The 21475-nt window shown below is 41.8% G+C and overlaps 1 protein-coding gene across 1 annotated transcript in view; it reads left to right on the forward strand.

Moving 5' to 3' along the window:
• Positions 1-21475, forward strand: part of idua (alpha-L-iduronidase) — a 269569-nt gene that overhangs the window by 138729 nt on the left and 109365 nt on the right. Inside the window, exons 4-5 of the mRNA XM_060851644.1 lie at positions 1637-1744; positions 9306-9401. Of these exons, the coding sequence (XP_060707627.1) occupies positions 1637-1744; positions 9306-9401 (204 nt within the window). The remainder of the gene's footprint in view (positions 1-1636; positions 1745-9305; positions 9402-21475) is intronic.

A 21475-nucleotide genomic window follows, 5' to 3' on the forward strand; every position in this document is an offset into this window, starting at 1 on the left:
CCCTCCTGCACCATCCTTGTAGCCACGTGTTCAACTCCTCTCTCTCCCTATTCCTCGCCTCACTAGCACATGGCACGGGCAACAAACCAGAGACAACAACTCATCCTAGCTCTAAGCTTCCATCCTAGCTCCCTGAATTTCTGCCTTAAATCCCCATCTCTCTTCCTACCTATGTTGTTGATGCCTATGTGGACCATGACTTGGGGCTGCTCCCCCTCCCCCTTAAGGATCCCCAAACCACGATCAGAGACATCATAAACCCTGGCACCTGGGAGGCAACACACCAACCGTGAGTCTCTCTCGTCCCCACAAAACCTCCTATCTGTCCCCCTAACTATGGAGTCCCCAATGACTATTGCTCTGCTCCTCTTCCCCTTTCCCTTCTGAGCAGCAGGGACAGACTCTGTGCCAGAGCCCTGTGCCCCGCTGCTTTCCCCTGGTAAGTCATTCCCCCCCCCCCCCCCCAACAGTATCCAAAACGGTATACTTATTGTTGAGGGGAATGGCCACAGGGGATCCCTACACTGCCTGCCGGTTCCCTTTCCGTCCCCGACTGTAACCCATCTGCCTTTTTCTTGTACCTGAGGAGTGACTACCTCCCTGTAACTCCTTTCAATAATCCCCTCTTCCTCCCAAATGATCCGAAGTTCATCCAGCTCTAGCTCCAGTTCCGTAACACAGTTTTTGAGGAGCTGGAGTTGGGTGCACTTCCCACAGATGTAGTCAGCAGGGACACTAGTGGTGACCCTGACCTCCCACATTCTGCTGGAGGAACATTCAACTGCCCTCACCTCCATTCCCACATTCTAAGTTACCAATCTGGTGCACAGAACCTTTCTTTTGGTTCGAGGAGGAGGATGGGTGGGAGACACTACCTGAGTAGTGTTTCAGGTAACACAACTACACAAAAATGACTTCCCAGAAGTCCTTCGCTCCTCCCTCACACCTCTCAGCAAATGGAGGCCTGACTCCCGAGGTAAGTCCCTTTTAATGTGGGAAAACTCACCCTTCCCAGCAGCCCTCACTTCACCACTCCTCCTCTCTTTGCCGCTCTGGCAAAATGGGATGAAACTGGGGCACCCGGAGGGAACCCACGCAGACATGGGGAGAATGTGCATACTCCACACAAACATTTGCCTGAGGTGGGAATTGAACCCGGGTCCCTGGCACTGTGAGACAACAGTGCTAAACACTGAGCCACCATGCTACCCAAGAGAGAGACATAATTTTTAAACTTCTATTATGAGAGTTGTAGAGTGAATTGAGGGTCATGGCATACAATTTTGTCATTGATAACTCTAAAGGCTAATGGTGTCTAGATGTTTTTCATTTTATTGCAGCCTCTTACATTGTGGATGCAGTTTATTTTTCCAAATACAAGCTTAGAATTATGCAAGTGCTTCTCTAATTCTACACTCACAAGATTTAACATAATGCTGAAAATTTCGCATCTTGGCTGTCCAATTTTTAATTATATATTTCTATCTATATTCACTGTTGCATTGTACTAAAGGCTTAATCAGCACAACATATACCATTTTTACATTGACAACTGTACAGTTCATTGCATTAATTGGCAAGTCTGCTTTATTAAATATTTTGTAAAGAAATAAATTTCCCCTTTTACATTATATAGGATTTGAGCTCATGGGAAATCCATCAGGATACTTTACCAATTTTGAAGAGAAAAATCAGGTGTTTGAGTGGAGAAAGTTGATCATGCTTTTAGCAAGAAGGTACATAGGTAAGTGCATAAGAGCAGTTTGTAATAAATATTAGCAGTATTATTTCAGAGTTTTAACATAATAAATTACAATTATTATTTTACAGATACTTAGAAAATTACATGCTAAATCTGAAGCAGTCTTTCCTAAAATTTTCTTGCCACTTAACATTTACAAAGTTCATGTATTGCTAATTTTGCAAGAACGTCCAGTCTACTGGAATCAATATCTGTTAGATCAACATTTGTAGGAACTGTTGTTATCCTTGCTTGCTCAGAGATAATTGGTCTCAGCTGATTACAGCAACATTGTTAAAAGATGCACAGATAAGGGCTGTCTGATCCTGTTCCATCAATTTTCTGGCAGGTGTAAGGTAGAGAGGGCTAGCAAAGTACAGTAAACATGCACTGTCATGTCCACATTAATCTTCCCCTCCTTTCTCCATTTTCAGAAGGAAAATGCCTGCTTCCAATTAACATACTTGCTACCTGTATGAAACAGAACAAGAACGACAACTTAGAGAGATAACCGAGTTGGGCCATGACGCAGGAACCTATTTAATTGGAGGCAGTGAGAAAGAATGTAATCTTGATAGGATCAGAGTAGTCAGGGAATAGCTATTATTGTGTTCAGCCACAACTAACTGATTGCACAATTAGCAATTATGCTAATTGCACTGTGTCTGGATTAAAGATATCTCCATCAGTAAATGAACATGGAGTGCCTCTTTCCACGCTGTGTAGGGATTCTATGATTCAGTGACCAGTTCTTGAAATATATGTTGGAACTAATAACGAAGGCAAAATCAGTGATATTATTCTGAGAGAATTTGAGCATAAATGAAAAGGCATAACCTTATAAATAAAAAACATCTGTGGCTATCCGGGATGGAGTCAAGCAGATTAAAGTATTTCAAGTGTGGTCGAAAAGGTTCTGTAGGAAAAGTTTGTATATTCTCCCCATATCTGTGTGGGTTTCCACTTGATGCTCCAGTTTCCTCCAACTGTTCAACGATGTGAAAGTTAGGTGGATTGGCCAAGTTAAGTTGTCCCATAGTATCCAGGAACGTGTAGGCTAGGTGGATTAGTCATGGTTAATGCGTGGTTACAGGGATGGGGAGGTGAGGGATGGTGGGAGTTGTGTCTGGGTGGGATGCTCTTTGGAGGACCAGTGCAGACCTGCAGGGATTCTATGATTAATGAAAGGATTTTGATTCATGAGCAGTGGCATCAGTATTTGGGAAAGAGGGAGTGGTCTTGTTGAGATGGCCTCCACTTCAAACAAGTTGGGGTTAGTATCCTAACAATTTTTGTATCTAGGGCTGTGAATGGAGCTTTAAAATAAAATAATAGGAGAAGTAGTCAAGGGAGATTTAGAAATCTAAAGAGAAAATTTGAAGCAATTAAAGAAGACCAGTAGAGTGGGTCAGCAAGGGTGTAAAGACTTTAACAGTAATATTTCATCAGCAAATATGATCGATACAAAAACATAAATCAAAAAATAAAACCAGAGGGTCTTTATCTGAAGGCGCGGAGCATTTGCAGAAAGATAGATGAACTGGAAGCAGAAGTAGAAATAATGGTTGCGACCTAATCACCATAATAGAGATATATGGTTAGAAAATAAATGCTCCAGAAAGGAAGCACTGGAGGGATTGAACACCTTGGAGGTGGGTAAATAACCAGGCCAGATGAATTGTACCCAAGGTTGTTTAGGAAGCAGGGAGGAAATAATAGATGCACTTCTGGATCATGTTTTGATCCTCACTTGGTATGGGCATGTTTCCAGAGCATTGGAAATCAGCAAGCATTGTACCATTATTCAGAGAGGGATAGGCTAAATAATTATGGTGGTGGGAAAACTACCAGGATCAATAAAAAAACAAAATAGTGCTGATGTTGAAAATCTCAAAAACAGGAAGTATTGGACCAACTTAGAAGAAGCTATGGAGAGAAAAACACAATTAATGTTCTGATACATGTTCTGTGCTCTGAAGAAAGGTCTTATTAATTCAAAACACTAACTCGGTTTCTCTTGTTACTGATGCTATCAGACCTGCTGAGTTTCTCTGCATTTTCTGATTTTAATTTTAGAATCAGTGTTGAGGGATAGTTTGGCAGGTAATGGAAAGGCTTAGTCAGGATAGTCATTGTGGCTTTATTCAGGGAATGTTATGTTTTACTAACTTAATTGAATTTTCTGAGGAAGACACCAGGAGGATTAATAAATATATATTTCAATTGAAAGTTCCCACATGGCAGACTGTTGAGAAAACAATAAAACCCATGAGATACAGGGGCATGTGGTGAGTTAAGACCAAAATTTGTTCATAGACAGGACGTAAAAGGTAATTATCACCAATTGAGTTTGTGAAAGTGATTTCCATTGATGTTTCAATGGGCTCAGTGTTGAATTCTTTGCTGTTGGTGGTATACATTAATAGTCGAGACTTAAATGTGGGAGATATAATTGGAATATTTGCTATTGGCTATTGGAGGGAATGACATGGTAGAGAGAGGGGCAGGTTCAGCAGCTCAATATTCCAGGACAGACGGTCTTGAGGCGAGAAAGCAGGCAAAAGAAGAGGCATGTTGAGGTAATCAGGGAATCAATTACAGCAGTGAGGAGGGATGACATCTTAGAAGGCTCCTCAAATGAAGTCATGTGGTAAGAACCTGAAAATCAAAAAGGAGCTGTCACATTGCTGGGAGTGTACTATAGGCCCCTGATAGTCTGAGAGAAATAGAAAAGCACATATGTACGCAAATTTTAGAGAAGTGTAAAAGAACTAGGATAGTGATAATAGGGAATTTCAACTTCCCAAAATTAACTAGGGTAGTCATAGTATGAAAGGTTTAGACGGAGCAGAATTCTTAAAAACACATCCAAGGCAGTTTTATAAACCTGTGCAAAGAAGGCCCTACAACAGAGGGGCATGGTCCTGGACTTAATATTAGATAACAAAGCTGTGCAAATGGTGTCTTCAGTGCAGGAGCGTTTTTCAGAGGGTGATCATAACTCTGTTCAATTCAAGATTCTTATGGAAACGAGAGGGAAGGGCCTGTAATCTAATTTATCAACTGGGGGAAAGATGACCTTAATTAGATAATACATTCAGCGACAACTTCATTCCAATTGAAAAAGACATGATTTGGCCAGACTGGGCTAGGAGCAGATATTTCAAGGTAAATTTGAGTTAGAGCAGTGGGACATGTTAAGAAGGAAACAGTACAGGGCCAACATGCTCCCCATAAAGTATTTGGTACAAAATTGAACGAATAGTAAACGAGTCCAGCATAAGAATAAAGAGTTTAATAAGTACTCAAATTATAGTCTTTTCGCCCAAGTCAGTGCCAGTATCTAGTCTCCAGACCATACCAGACCAAATCTCCAGACAACATTCAGCTTCAAAACTTGACGCCTTGTCTCCAATGCACAAGGGCCTCATCTCCCCACATCAGCCTCTAGTCTGGGCTTCACCTCCCCCATTTCACTCTGGGTAAGTTTAGAAACTTAAAGAAAATTCAGAAAAGAGCGGCCGATTCTGCTGCCATCTTGGAACACCTACAAGATTGAATGAGGAGGAAAAGGGACACTTGGGGCAGATACTGCGGGCTCAACACAGAAGTCCTAGCGGAATACAGAGTGTGCAAGGGGAAATTTATAAATGATTCTAAATGAATCTTTTGTGTTGGTGTTCATTAGTGAGACTGACAATGCGGGCATGGAAATCAGGCAGAAGGACTTTGTCATACTTAGAAACTAACATAGGCAAAGAGGAGGTTCGGGGCGGCACGGTGGCACAGTGGTTAGCACTGCTGCCTCACAGCGCCTGTAGACCCGGGTTCAATTCCCGACTCAGGCGACTGACTGTGTGGAGTTTGCACGTTCTCCCCGTGTCTGCGTGGGTTTCCTCCGGATGCTCCGGTTTCCTCCCACAGTCCAAAGATGTGCGGGTCAGGTGAATTGGCCAAGCTAAATTGCCTGTAGTGTTAGGTAAGGGGTAAATGTAGGGGTATGGGTGGGTTTCGCTTCGGCGGGTCGGTGTGGACTTGTTGGGCCGAAGGGCCTGTTTCCACACTGTAAGTCTAATCTAATCTAGTGGTCAAGTAGGCTTAAAAGTAAATATATTATACAACATTACAAAAAAAAAGCTGAAGTAGAAAAAAAGAAAGAATAGTACTGATAGTAAAAGATCATATCAGGTTGGAAATTCTTACCCCTCAAAATTAATGATTAGAATTATTATGGTTGGAGATTAGGAAAGCCAAGGTTCAGAAAAGAGTGATGGAAATAGTTTATGGGGCCACTAATAAATGTTATGGTATTGGACAAACATTGTGCAAGAGACAGTTTGGAACAAAAGCATTATAGTAATCTTGGGGGACTTTACTCTTTATATTGACTAGACAAATCAAATCAGAAAAAGTAATTGGAAAATAAGTTTATAGAGCACTGCTGAGACAGTATTTTTAGAATGATGTGTTCTGGAACCAGACAGGATAAGACTATTTTTGATACAGTATTGTGAAATGAACCAAGATTAATTAGTAATCTCATAAAGAAAGGTACTCTGGGAAAGAGGGATTCTGATGCATTCATTTCCATATTGAATTTCAAAACAACATGGCCCCAATTCCAAGCAAGAATCTGAAATTTACATGTAGCCAAATTTATAGCAGTAAGGGAAGAGTTGGTTAAAGTTGATTGGGTGAATAAACTAAAAGCATGACAGTACATAAACAGTGAGAAACAGTTACAGTAAAAATAAAATGGTGAACAAAAATAAATTCCCTTAGAAAAATAAAACTTAGCAAAGGTGATCCTGAGGGTTGGAACACTAAGAAGTCAACAAAGGGTGACAAAAAAATTGTTTTTAGTAAAAGTGAAAAAGTAGAAAATGAGTAAACTAACTAGGAATATAAAAACATCCCATTAATACTTTTACAAATATATAATATTTTTACAGGCAGAAACACACAAAGGAATCATGAAGTGAAGAAATGGAAGAGACATTGAACAAATATTTTGGCCCAGAATTTTGTCTTGGGTTCAGAAACTGAGGGTTGAGTTCATTCCCAACTTCTGAAACATGAGCTGTACTCCAAAGCAAATTACTGCTATATTTTCATCTCAGAGGCAAATTGTAAAAGTATAAAAGGAGTATGGAAATAGAAGTTGACTGATTAGAAGGCCAGATTTGTTTTGGGGGGAAAAGAGCACAATTTTCACCATTTTACAACCCCTAAATCTCATCCCTCATCCTTATATGAGTCCTAATGCCTGTCCCTACATAACGAGACAGAGAGAGTCCACTATATGCAGATTTTAGGAACCATGACTTTGAAATGAACATTGTTTTTAAAAAAAGTCCTAGCTATCCAATAGAATTTTATTGAAACAGGTTTAAACTCGGGAGGAAGAAAATTCTCTCATTTCAAAATGGTACTTCAAAAGATAGAAATCACCTCAATTGATCAACAAGGAAAAGAATTGCTTTTGCAGAAGAATTGCTTTTATGCAATTTCTTTAAAGAATTATTCACTCACCTCATCAAAGGCTAATAATCCTTTAATAACTTCTTCAAGTTATCAAAGAAAATATGAATGCATGTTTCTGCTGAAAGAAGTGGTTCTGTAGCTTTATAAACTAAGAAAAATTCATAATAATCCGAACTATACAAACAACAATTGGGATTTGAAACAATCAATCTTTTGAAACTGAATACACATGGACCGTTTTTCTAAGTTGTAGATCATCTGTTCTTTCACTTTGAAGCAAAGTGCATGGCAATTCATGGATGTGGATAGTTGGTTAGATTTTTTATGACTTCCAAAAATTTCAAATTTAAAGATCTGGGGTAATTTAACTGGAGTCTAAAGCATGACAGAAGGGTTTCCCAGCACATTTTACAGAATATAGAAAACATTATGGCACTTTTTTTTTCAAGTAAAAAATGTATTGTAACACATCTCAGCACTTAATCAATACTGATTAATGTAATGGTCAATAGAGCCCCATGATGAATCATTACCGGATGCTGCATTGTAGTATAGATGTGCAGTGGCATCAGAAGTTGGTTGCTATTCACCAGTCAGAATGTTCCAGATTTCTCAACAACCAATCCACAGTGCTCAAGAAATACTTAGAACTTTTTTGTAATGCTTCCAAAATCAACACCAGCACACAAGACTAACAGAGGTAGGTGGAGGACATTTACATTTGAAACTTATGACAGTGTCCACGATTTCAGAATAAATGTGTGTGGGGTTAACCCAACCTGTCAAAAAGCTATAGAAAAATAGGACAGATTTAGAAAGTCCACTGCAACTTTGAAATTACTTTTTTGTCATTCCCAACCACATTCCTGTCTCCGATGTCAACTTCTTTGGTAGGGAACACAAGTAAAGCAAATTTCTGTTTCAACCCATCCACCTTGGGAGAAACTGCCTTCAAGAATGGGATTTTGGTTGTGGATTTTGTAGATGCAGCCTGCCTTTGGGCCAGCTGACCCAGGAAAATGTTTTGGAGGCAGCTATGGGGGGCTTTTGAATATGGAGGCAGGTCGTTTAGGGGGTCTGCTTTAGTGTTGCGAGACTTCAGCCATTATATTAAAAGACAGCGGCCCTTACCTGTTCATATTCCACCCACTCTCCATGCTCATGATCAACCTTATGCTCTCCATTCAGTCCAATGACCCAGCGCTCTTCAGAGAGTCAATGTAGACTGAATGGGCAGAATAGCTTGCTTCCACACTGTAGGACTCTTCATACCACCCCATTCAAGCTACGTTCCTGCATTCCGATAATCCCTTATGTTTCCATGCTATACTATGGACCAGCTATTCCCCCATGGTCTCTAATGACCCTCACCCACCTATGCATCCCCAGATAATCACTATGGTTTCTGTGCCATAGTCGAGTTTCATTCTGTACTCATATCTGAAAGCCCAGTCATCTATTGCTCTGTTGAAATGCCTGAGCCCCAGTTTGAATCAGCTTTCTGATCTATGCTGTCATTTTCAGTATGTTCACACAGGTTAAAAGGTTTCAAGTGCTTGTGGTTCAGCTATGAATGCTTAAAAGTGTCTGTTAATTGGCACAAGTATTTGTTGGTAGTAAATAGGTTTTTAAAAATCATGGTGATATAATGGGGGTCATGATGGGCCACAGGGAGGGGGTGGGAGGCATAACCCAGTAGCAGAGGCGAGTTTTTCAAAATATATTTCAATAGGTTCCTTCATGCAGTTTGTGGTTCACAACTCTTTCAAAAGCTAATGTGACTCCTTGGAAATTGCAGAGGACTAGGAAATCCACATACCTGCAATGGAGCCAGCCTCATTAGGCATGTGCCAACAACCTCAAGCAGCCAGCACCTTGAAAGGCACTCCTGAAAACTCGAATCCCCATCAATAGGATTGGTAGTCCTGGAATCAATCAGGAGTCATTTACAATAGGAGATCCAAATTGTATCCTGGAAGGCAGTAACGAATGGACAATTAAAGTGAGAAACGTAAGGTAATGTATATCGGAAAAGCAGTATTGTCTTTACAGTCTACAAAATGTTTCTGTTTGTTTATAGATGCCTACAGTCTGGCATATGTGTCAAAATGGAACTTTGAAACCTGGAATGAACCAGATCATCATGATTTTGATAATTTAACTTTCACAGTTAAAGGTGAGTTTATAATGTAGCTGATAGGTATCATTTATGACAAGTTTTATATTGTTCTATTATAATTTAACATTCATAAAGTGAGGTTACTGTAAAGATAGCTTAGATGTTTCTTTGTCTATTGCCCCATTTTGGGTAATTTCTAGATTTTTTGACAATGTATTACCTCTATTCCATTCCATTAGACATTCATTCCTAACCGTATAGTCAGCTGGGTAGTACACTGATACTTTATGCAAATAGCCCTTGTTCAAATGTGAGCCATGAAAATGGATCTTAGCAGGTTGTATGGCTGTTATCCTGCTACCTATGCTGGCTGATATGGTTAATGGTTCTCTCTGTTCGGTAATTGTGTCATTCTCCTTAAGTCAAGCAATCATTACCATTCTTCTCTAATGTCAATTCTTCATCTCATCCTCTCAAATTACTGTCCCATTTCTAACCTCCTTTTCATTTCAAAGTACTTAAATATGATGTAATCTCCAAAATTCATGACACCTTTTACTCAGGTGGGAGGCATAACTCACTGATATGATACAAAAATGTTGTTTTTCTTAAACAGAGGCACAACTTACATCCCATGTGATTGTCACAAAAATAACTCTCATTCTGCTTTCTTTTTGATTTATTTGATGACTGACATAATTGGTCACTCTGCTGTCCTTCACTGTCATCAAACCGGGAGGGACTACATTTCATTGTTCAGTTCTTATCTTCATAAGTATAGTGAGAGTATCATTCGCAATGACTCCTCTTCCTGCTCCTACATCATTTGCTCTAGTGTCCCCAGTGGTCTATCCTTGATCCATCTCCTTAGTCATACAAGCCCGTTTCCCTATCACCCCTGCACTCACTGACATATGGTAAAAACAACACTTAGATTTTAAAATTCTCAACTATACTTTTAAGTCCCTCATTGGACAGGCCCTTTCTATAATCTTCTCTAGCCCTTCAAGCCTCTGATATATTGTTACTCATCTAATTTCAGCCTCTTGAGTATACTCACTTTTTATTGTTCCATTTTGCTGTAGGCCTTCAACTGTCTGGTCTGAAACATCGGAAATCCCTTCCTCTCAAGAAAGATAGATCTATTATTAGATATTAAAGGCAGCAAAAAGATGGAGAGAAAGCAGGGGTATGACATTGAGATAGACAAATATATGTTGTGGTTCTGCTCGCCGAGCTGGAAGTTTTTGCTGGAAACGTTTCGTTCCCTGGCTAGGGAACATCATCAGTGCTGTTGGAGCCTCGTGTGAAGCGCTGCTTTGATGTTTCTTCCGGTATTTATAGTGGTTTGTTCTTGCCGTTTCCGGGTGTCAGTTTCAGCTGCAGTGATTTGTATGTGGGGTCCAGGTCGATGTGTCTGTTGATGGATGTTCTTGCCGTTTCCGGGTGTCAGTTTCAGCTGTAGTGGTTTGTATATGGTGTCCAGGTCAATGTGTCTGTTGATGGAGTTTGGGGATGAATGCCATGCTTCTAGGAATTCTCTGGCTGTTCTCTGTCTGGCTTGTCCTGTGATAGTGGTGTTTTCCCAGTCAAATTCATGTTGCTGGTTGTCCGAGTGTATGGCTACTAGAGATAGCTGGTCGTGTCGTTTTGTGGCTAGCTGATGTTCATGGATGCGGATTGTTAGCTGTCTTCCTGTTTGTCCTATATAGTGTTTTGTGCAGTCCTTGCATGGTATTTTGTAAACTACGTTAGTTTGGCTCATGCTGGGTATTGGGTCCTTTGTTCTAGTGAGTTGTTGTCTGAGCGTGGATGTTGGCTTGTGTGCTGTTATGAGTCCTAAGGGTCGCAGTAGTCTGGCTGTCAGTTCTGAGACGCTCCTGACGTATGGTAGAGTGGCTATATGGTAGAGTGGCTAGTCCTTTTGGTTGTGGCATGTCCTCGTTCCTCGGTCTATCTCTTAGGCATCTGGTGATAAAGTTGCGTGGGTATCCGTTTTTGGCGAATACCTTGTATAGATGTTCCTCTTCCTCTTTTCGCAGTTCTGGTGTACTGCAGTGTGTTGTGGCCCTTTTGAATAGTGTCCTGATGCAGCTTCGTTTGTGTGTGTTGGGGTGGTTACTTTCATAGTTTAAGACTTGGTCTGTATGTGTTGGTTTCCTGTGTACCCTTGTGGTGAATTCTCCGTTGGGTGTTCTCTCTACTAACACGTCTAGGAATGGGAGTTGGCTATCCTTTTCCTCTTCTCGTGTGAATCGGATTCCTGTGAGTGTGGCGTTGATGATTCGGTGTGTTTTTTCTATATCTGTGTTTTTGATGATTACAAAGGTGTCATCAACATATCTGATCCAGAGTTTGGGTTGGATTTGTGTTATGGCTGTATGTTCTAACCTTTGCATAACTGCCTCTGCTATGAGTCCCGAGATTGGTGATCCCATGGGTGTTCCGTTGATTTGTTCGTATATCTGATTGTTGAATGTAAAGTGTGTGGTGAGGCACAGGTCCAGTAGTTTAAGTATGCCGTCCTTGTTGATAGGTTCGGCCTCCTGTGTTCTGTTATGTATGTCCAGTAGGTTGGCTATTGTTTCTCTGGCTAGGGTTTTGTCAATTGAAGTGAACAGTGCCGTCACGTCGAATGATACCATGGTTTCTTCTTTGTCTATGTGTGTATTCCTGATGACGTCCAAGAATTCCTGTGTTGATTGTATGGAGTGTTTGGATCCGCTGACTAGGTGTTTCAGTTTTTGTTGTAGTTCTTTGGCCAGTTTGTATGCTGGCCAAAGAACTACAACAAAAACTGAAACACCTAGTCAGCGGATCCAAACACTCCATACAATCAACACAGGAATTCTTGGACGTCATCAGGAATACACACATAGACAAAGAAGAAACCATGGTATCATTCGACGTGACGGCACTGTTCACTTCAATTGACAAAACCCTAGCCAGAGAAACAATAGCCAACCTACTGGACATACATAACAGAACACAGGAGGCCGAACCTATCAACAAGGACGGCATACTTAAACTACTGGACCTGTGCCTCACCACACACTTTACATTCAACAATCAGATATACGAACAAATCAACGGAACACCCATGGGATCACCAATCTCGGGACTCATAGCAGAGGCAGTTATGCAAAGGTTAGAACATACAGCCATAACACAAATCCAACCCAAACTCTGGATCAGATATGTTGATGACACCTTTGTAATCATCAAAAACACAGATATAGAAAAAACACACCGAATCATCAACGCCACACTCACAGGAAACCGATTCACACGAGAAGAGGAAAAGGATAGCCAACTCCCATTCCTAGACGTGTTAGTAGAGAGAACACCCAACGGAGAATTCACCACAAGGGTACACAGGAAACCAACACACACAGACCAAGTCTTAAACTATGAAAGTAACCACCCCAACACACACAAACGAAGCTGCATCAGGACACTATTCAAAAGGGCCACAACACACTGCAGTACACCAGAACTGCGAAAAGAGGAAGAGGAACATCTATACAAGGTATTCGCCAAAAACGGATACCCACGCAACTTTATCACCAGATGCCTAAGAGATAGACCGAGGAACGAGGACATGCCACAACCAAAAGGACTAGCCACTCTACCATACGTCAGGAGCGTCTCAGAACTGACAGCCAGACTACTGCGACCCTTAGGACTCATAACAGCACACAAGCCAACATCCACGCTCAGACAACAACTCACTAGAACAAAGGACCCAATACCCAGCATGAGCCAAACTAACGTAGTTTACAAAATACCATGCAAGGACTGCACAAAACACTATATAGGACAAACAGGAAGACAGCTAACAATCCGCATCCATGAACATCAGCTAGCCACAAAACGACACGACCAGCTATCTCTAGTAGCCATACACTCGGACAACCAGCAACATGAATTTGACTGGGAAAACACCACTATCATAGGACAAGCCAGACAGAGAACAGCCAGAGAATTCCTAGAAGCATGGCATTCATCCCCAAACTCCATCAACAGACACATTGACCTGGACACCATATACAAACCACTACAGCTGAAACTGACACCCGGAAACGGCAAGAACATCCATCAACAGACACATCGACCTGGACCCCACATACAAATCACTGCAGCTGAAACTGACACCCGGAAGCGGCAAGAACAAACCACTATAAATACCGGAAGAAACATCAAAGCAGCGCTTCACACGAGGCTCCAACAGCACTGATGATGTTCCCTAGCCAGGGAACGAAACGTTTGCAGCAAAAACTTCCAGCTCGGCGAGCAGAACCACAACAACGGATACCCGAGCTACAAATCTTCAATCAGATTTTAGACAAATATATTGATCATATTGAATGGCCAATCCCCTACTCCTTCTCCTGGTTTCTATGTTAAACTTTTCTCTGTTTTTAATTTTTCTGTTTTCAGATACGTGAAAATATATATATTGTTCAAACATCTGGTCAATGTCAGTTTTATATTCCTTGATAGTGTGCTGTCATCATTTATTTTCTTCCTCTTTATTAGCTTTTTCTCTCCCCTTTTCTGGCTTCTGAATTTAACCTGGAGCTGTCACTGACTTCTGCTTCCTTATATCCTTTTATTTAAACTTAACACTCTCCTTACGTTCCTTGGTTAAACATGGTTATTTTATTTCTCCGAAGAATCTTTCCTCCATCCTGGGATATATTTTTGCTGTGAACCAGGAATTGCCACCTTAAAAAAACTTTTTGCTTACTGTCATTCCTGCTAATCTATCCACTCAGTTCACTTTGCTAACTCTATCCTCATTTCATTGTATAGAAGAACCTCGGATTATCCGGCATTCGATCAACCAAATTTCATATTATCCAAACAAGATCGCAAGGTCCTGAGGCTTGGCTAACTATGTTTAAAAAGTAAAAAGTGAGGTCTGCAGATGCTGGATATCAGAGCTGAAAGTGTGTTGCTGGTTAAAGCACAGCAGGTCAGGCAGCATTCAAGGAACAGGAAATTCAACGTTTCGGGCCAGAGCCCTTCATCAGGAATTCCTGATGAAGGGCTCTGGCCCGAAACGTCGAATTTCCTGTTCCTTGAATGCTGCCTGACCTGCTATGCTTTAACCACTAACACACTTTCAGCTCTTGGCTAACTATGTTACCCGGCATTCGAATATCCAGCATTCGATTAACTGAATGAAATACTCCCCGCTTGTGTCCTTTGGATAATTGAGGTTCTTCTGTGATTCTCTTTTTTTCTGACCCCAGTTTCTCACTCTCAAACTGAATATTAAATTCTATCATGTTATGGTCATTCATGACTTCCTAGGGGATCTTTTACTGAGGTAATTTATTAAACCTGTCTCATTTCCCATTACCAGATCCAACATAGTATGTTTCCTGGTTGGTTCCATGACACATGGATCGAGGAAACAACCTTTTTTTTTGTAAATATTATTAATTAGCAATTTTTTTAACTTTACAAATATATAAAATTATTGAAAAATACAATCAATAAATAAATATCAGTATAATGAAGAGAAAAAAAACACAAATTACAATACAACTTCTGTCTACTAACTATTAACCCACCCTATAATACAAAACAAACCTTAACACTGTGCAAAGCAACACCAATAAATAAGTAATAGATCAAGAAAAGGAAGAAAAGCAAAAGAAAACACAAAAAAAAACACAGAATACAGAACAGCTATGCTTGGCGTAAAGCTCCCAAACAAAGGAACGGGAGCATTGTATATATACCTGTATTAACTCAGGAGCTCCCCCCTTCAGTGCCCACGGCTGGACAAACCTAACCTTCCTGGTTAAACAAACGCCATAGTTAAGATAGCCAACAAATCTATATCCAGATAACTCCAGTAGGGCTGCCATGTCTTATAAAAATGGTCTGTTGTGTGATGCACCATGTTTGTAAAACAAATCCAAGGGACTGTGCTCCATAATTAATTTCTGCCATCCCAGCAAGCCCGGCGGGTTCTCAGACACTCAGTTCATCAAAATATTCTTCCGTGCACAGTATGCAATAATATTAAATAGTTTCTTCCCATGCCCGTCGAAAGATGGTAAATTCGGTAGACCTAAGAGGAGAGATATCGAGTCTACTTTGACTTCAGTCCTCAATACCCTCCCTATCTCTCCCGCCACAGCGCTCCAATAAACATGGAGCCTTTGGCATGTCCAGAAGCAATGGATAAGAGTACCTACACTTATTTTACATTTGGACAGCATTGGAGATGCCCCTTTTTTAAACTTCGCCAGACGGTCCGGTGCCAGATGAATCCTGTGCAGAACTTTTAACTGGGTAGCACATGTTCTATTACAGATTGAGATCTTTTGAGCGTTCTCCCATATGTTCTCCCATGTTTCAGAAGAAATCTTCACTCCTAGCTCTTGCTGCCAGACCTCACATAACCAATTAATATCCTGCCAGGCCCTGCCACCCAGCAGGCGATAGAGGGCACTAACCAAAAGTGTGCTTGTGGAATGTAGCAACAGCCTCTCTGTATTGGGTTTATAGGGCCTAGTGAGAAGTTAGTTTTTTTCTGAATGAAATCCCTAACTTGAAAAAAACGGAAAAGATCTCTGCTGGGCAACCCGTATTTGCGGCTCAGTTGCTCAAAAGACATCATAACCTCCCCTCAAACAAGTCTCCCAAACTAGAAACTCCTCTCACTGACTGTAGTTTGAACCCTGAGTCCATCATTCCTGGTCAGAAACCTAGCATACCAACTATAGGCGTAAGTGGCGAAATCCTGGATAAGCAACCCTCACTCTGATGCATCACCCTCCATGCCTAGATCGTATTAATGACAATGGGGTTCTGGCAGTGGTCTATTACTGTCCTCATCTTATCCATTAACAACAGGTGAATAAGAGGGCACTTTGCCTAGGACTCCTTGATATCCAGCCATCTTGAGTTCAGAACATTACATAGAACATAGAACAGTACAGCACAGAACAGGCCCTTCAGCCCACGATGTTGTGCCGACCACTGATCCTCATGTATGCACCCTCAAATTTCTGTGACCATTTGCATGTCCAGGAGTCTCTTAAATGTCCCCAATGACCTTGCCTAATCACAGACAAAGGATAGCCGGGAATTCAATTGATACCTCCTGATGTCTGGAAAATCAACTTCTCCCCCTCCTTGAGGCAACTGCAATTTAGTAAGTTCGATGAGAGGCCGCCCACGATGCCAGACAAAGGAACCAAACTGCCTCATAAGCTTCCGCAGTGTTGACCTGGGAAACATTACAGGGAGCATACGCATGGGATAAAGCAAACGAGGAAGAACATTCATCTTAATGAGAGATATTCAGCCTGACCATGAAATTAGAAGTGACTCTCATCTCTGGAGATCCCACCTAATATTGTTGAGCAAGTGAGCAAAGTTAGTCCGAAATAACCGATCAAACTTGGGAGTAATAAAAATGTCGAGGTATTGGAATCCTGCCTGTTACCACTTAAAAGGGAACTTAGGGCCACCTTCAACTTCTGGCACATCCTTGAGGTTCCCCAAATGCATAGCCTCTGATTTTGCAAATTTGATCACATAGCCTGAAATAGCCCCAAATGAATTGGTACATTGTATCAAATGGGGTATGGAGGTCATTGGGTTTGCATACAGTGTAATTTTGTGTGTCCTCGATCCCACTTCCGGAGTAGTTATGTGGACTTTCTGACGAATGGCCTCTGCCAACAGTTCTATCACCAACGTAAACATCAACAGTGAGAGGGGGCAGCCTTGCCGACTACCTCTACTAATCCTAAAATTCCTATACTTCACCCCATTGGTGATGACCACGGCGATAGTGTGGCGATATAAAACCTCCACCCATCTAGCAAAGACCCACCCAACTCAAACTGTTCTAAGACATAAAAAAGGATACAGCTATTCCACCTGGTCAAATGCTTTCTCTGCGTCTAAGGAAATCACCAACCCTTGAATCGATCATTGCTGACAAACTTGGACCATATTCAGAAACCTTCTAATACTATTGGAGGACCTGCGGCCCCTTATGAAGCCTGTTTGGTCCTTTTTAACAATATGGGGCAACTCCTTTTCCAATCTGAATGCCAGGATCTTACATAGAATTTTGAAGTCTGAATTATATGGGCCTGTATGAGGCACAATCCTCAGGAACCTTACCCTTCTTAAGAATTAAGGATATATTAGCTACTCTCAAAGATGGTGGTAAGCATTCACGCATATAGAAGGGATTGTACATCTGCAACATCGAACCTGACAGAATCCCTATAAGCTCCTTACAAAACTCACCCGGGAGACCATCAGGGTCAGGCATTTTCTCACTCTAAAGTTGTCTAGCTGCCTCCTGTATTTCCTGAACTGTCTAAGGGGCATTAAGGAGAGAAGCCTGTTACAAGGTTACCCCTGGGAGGTCAAGGTTCTTAAAAAAGGCCTCCATTTTAGCCTTCTGTCCTTGCAACCTTCAGACCAATACAGAGTAAAAACTCCAAAACGCCTCATTAATCCTTTTGGTATCATATGTACGGACCCTGGTGCTCTCTCTGATTGCAGCATGCCTTTTTGTATTCAGGTACGCTAAATACTTCCCTGACCTATCCGCATACTTGAACAGCCTTTGTCTAGCAAAAGCAAGTTCTTTCTTTGCATTTTGTGTAAGTATTAAATTCAAGACAGCCTGGAGGGCCGTGATCTGCTGTAGCTTAATCACCGAAGGCCGTGCAAAATGTGCTGCCTCAGCGGCTTTCAACCGCCTCTCAAGTAGACACTGCTATTTCCCCTTCTGCTATTTCTGGCTTGCTGAATAGGAAATAGCTAATCCTTTAGCAAAGGCCTTCGCGGTCTCCCAGAACATAGACTGACTACTAGCCATGCCTGAGTTTATTGTCAAGAATTCCTGAAACTCCTTCAAAACGTATTCCACAGATTTGGAATCCTTCAGGAGAAAAGGGTCCAAGCACCAGTACTGTAAACCTAGCCCTCGCTCTTGGCCTTAACTTCTAAATATACTGCCACGTGATCAGAGATAACCCATAATCGAATCCAGAAGGACCGAGGGAGCCAGAAAGAGGTCAATCCTCGTGTGACATTTATGTGGATTTGAAAAAACAGTGAAGTCCCAGTTGGTAGGGTGTAGACATCTCCAAATGTCCACCAGCCCCTACTCCTCGCATAAGTCAGTCACCTGCTTGGCCTGCAACGAAATAGTTGGGTGCCCACCAGGCATCTTGTCCACTGTTGGACCCAAAAGATAATTAAAATCCCCCCCTAAAATAATGTACCGGGTTCCAAGGGCCGGTAGAGAAAGCTGAGGGGATGTGACGGAGGACAGTAGACATTTAAAATGCCATAGTCCTCCCTATGTATCAGGGTTTTAAGTATCATAAACTGTCCCTGCTCATCTTTCACCTGCTCTAATAACGTGAACGGAAGATGTTTCTGGATAGGTACTGCCACTCCCCTACTTTTAGTAGTAAAGGATGAAAAGAATACCAAGTCATAACCCCACTGTTATAGTTTTGGTGTTCCCCATCATTAAGATTGGTTTCCTGCAACCCTTTCCCTCTGAAGGCCAGAAAGCAGTCTTTTAACAAGCAAATTACTTCCCTTGATGTTCCAGGTGCACCATTTAATAAGACACTTAACCATATCCCCTTTCAGAGACCCAGGGGAGAACCCTGCTTACAAAGCACCGAGCACAAGTAAATAAAGACTTACAGAGTTGAAGAATTATGTAGACAAAATCTACACCATCATAACTACAAACAACTATTCCTACCAAAAATCTACAACTATAAAACCTTGAAAGGAACACTCCCCCTCCTGCCCCCGCCCCCCCCCCCCCCCCCCCCCCCCCCCCCCCTCCGCCATCCCAAAGGAAGGAAAAACATGGGGAAAGAAGGAAAAGAGGACAAATATTAACCGTATTCTTTAGGTCAGTCCGGCTGCTTTAAAGTGTCTACAAAGTTTTAGCCTGATCTGCCGAGTCAAATTTATAAACTGAGTCCTCATGGCTGAAACGGAGCACTGCGGGGTGCCTTATGGAGTACTGGATACACAGGCTCCTCAGCCTCTTTTTAACTTCGTTGAAGGACTTCTTTAAAGCTGCCGAGAAATCCTGGAAAAACATGATTTTTGACCCTTTGTACAGCGGTGACTGTGGGTCTTTTCCCAGTAATCTGGAGGATTCTATCACTTTTTGCTTGTCCTTATATGAGTGGAAGTGCACTAGGACTGGGCATGGGCGCTGCACCGGCCCAGACCTGTGCACTGTAACCTGATAAGCCCTTTCATCTGCAGCCTGCTGGACTCGATGTCAAAGCCCAAAAACTTCAGCAGCCAGCTTTCAAAGAAGCTCACTGGCTGCTCACCTTCCTCACCTTCAAGGAGCCCGACAATTCGGAGATTTATCCTCCAACCTCGATTTTCGAGGTCGTCGATATGGTTTTGCAAGCCCTGCGCTTCTGGTTCTGACTGCATGATGATTCCATCGCCACTTCCAAGGCCTTGGTTCGACCCTCCACCTACTCCAGCTGCTCCCGAGGCCCTGGATCTCCTGCTCGTATGCTTCTGCAGCATGGATGTAATGGGTTGGATAGGATGGTACCAACCTCCCCACGGATCTCCTCAATCGCCGCCCCAACCTTCAAGCTAAATCTCTCCATCGCCACAGCCAATTTCTGTAAGTCTGTCAGGTCCCCAGGGGTTCAGGACAGGCTGCTGCTGTTGCTGCTGTCTCTGGTGTGGTCCTCCCTGCTGTTGTTTGCTCACTCCTTTTCCCTTTGGCATCCTTTCCACTCCGAAATATTAACAAATATGTGTTCTGTAAGGTTTTAAGCTAATAATTCCTCCACATAAATTGGCAGGGATGGCAAAAAACATCGGAATGCCTTGGCTGTTAGGCAGAGCTGTCCAGAGCAGTTATACAGAATCACCGTCACCTTACCATGTCCAGGAAACTACCTTTAATGCATACCATGAATTAATTGTTGCAATTACCCATGTCAACTTGATTAACCCAACCAACATAAAGATTAAAGTCCCCCATAACTACTGCTCTGTTCATTTTACATCCTCCTATTATATGTTGATTTATACCCTATCCTATGGTACGGCTGCTGTTTGGAGGACCATACACTTACTCCTATGAATGTCTTCTTCCTCTTTCTGTTTTTAAACTCCACCCAAATGGACTCTACGTCATTTGACCTGAGATCATCTCTCTCAACTGTTCTCATTTATCGCTTATTAATAATGCTATCTTTTCCTTCCCTGCTGTCTTTGATCACCTTGTAACCATATCCCCTTTATGACTATGAGATCATATGCATTTACCTTCATTTGCACCAGTTTGCCTAACATTATATATGGAAACAGATTATGATAAACCAGAGCAGGAAGCAGTCAATCAAAGCATATCCTCAGTCTTTCATCCTTAACATGACAGTTCTCACCCTTCCATTTAAAAAATAGATTTTCCTATTCATCTGGTTGCTGCTATTCCCAGACGTCCACTACCTCCAGCCCCCTATGTTTTAGTTGAGGTATGCTGCTGCTCCTACAGAATTGTCACAATGCAGAGTGAGACCATTTGCCCCATCATTTTGGCACCAGTTCTCTGATGGGCATTTTGATTTGGTGCCATTTTAGAGCGTATTCCCTCACTCCCTTGCACATTGTTTCTATCTAATAATCATCCAAAGCCCTTTTGAATGTCTCAATTGACTCTCCACCCTTTCTATCTAACCCTTTAGTGTGCTTTTTATTTCTTTGACATTCATATGTGGTCCAGCTTGCTTTTAAATACATGGTTCATTCTGTGTTGGGGCCTTCAGCAGTAAGTGGCAATGATGAGGAATTAGGAAGGCTTGAGCAGACCCTCTAGAGGGAAGAATGTTGTTAGCAATAAGAGGCCGCATAGAGAAAGGGAGACCGACAGAAGATTTCCTCAATTAGCTCTTATCTAATGTGCTGTAAAATTGTCCCTTCTTTCTGTTCTTCCAGCCTTCTCAGTTCATAGTCCATGTTTTCCACTTCCTAAGTCAATTCTCCTTGAGATCCCTTCCTCTCCTGCCTCAGTTCAATTTAATATTATTCTCCACTCCAGATCAATTCAAATTTGTATTTATCTCAGT

The sequence above is a fragment of the Hemiscyllium ocellatum genome, chromosome 36, assembly GCF_020745735.1.
Source record: "Hemiscyllium ocellatum isolate sHemOce1 chromosome 36, sHemOce1.pat.X.cur, whole genome shotgun sequence".
Lineage (NCBI taxonomy): Eukaryota > Metazoa > Chordata > Chondrichthyes > Orectolobiformes > Hemiscylliidae > Hemiscyllium > Hemiscyllium ocellatum.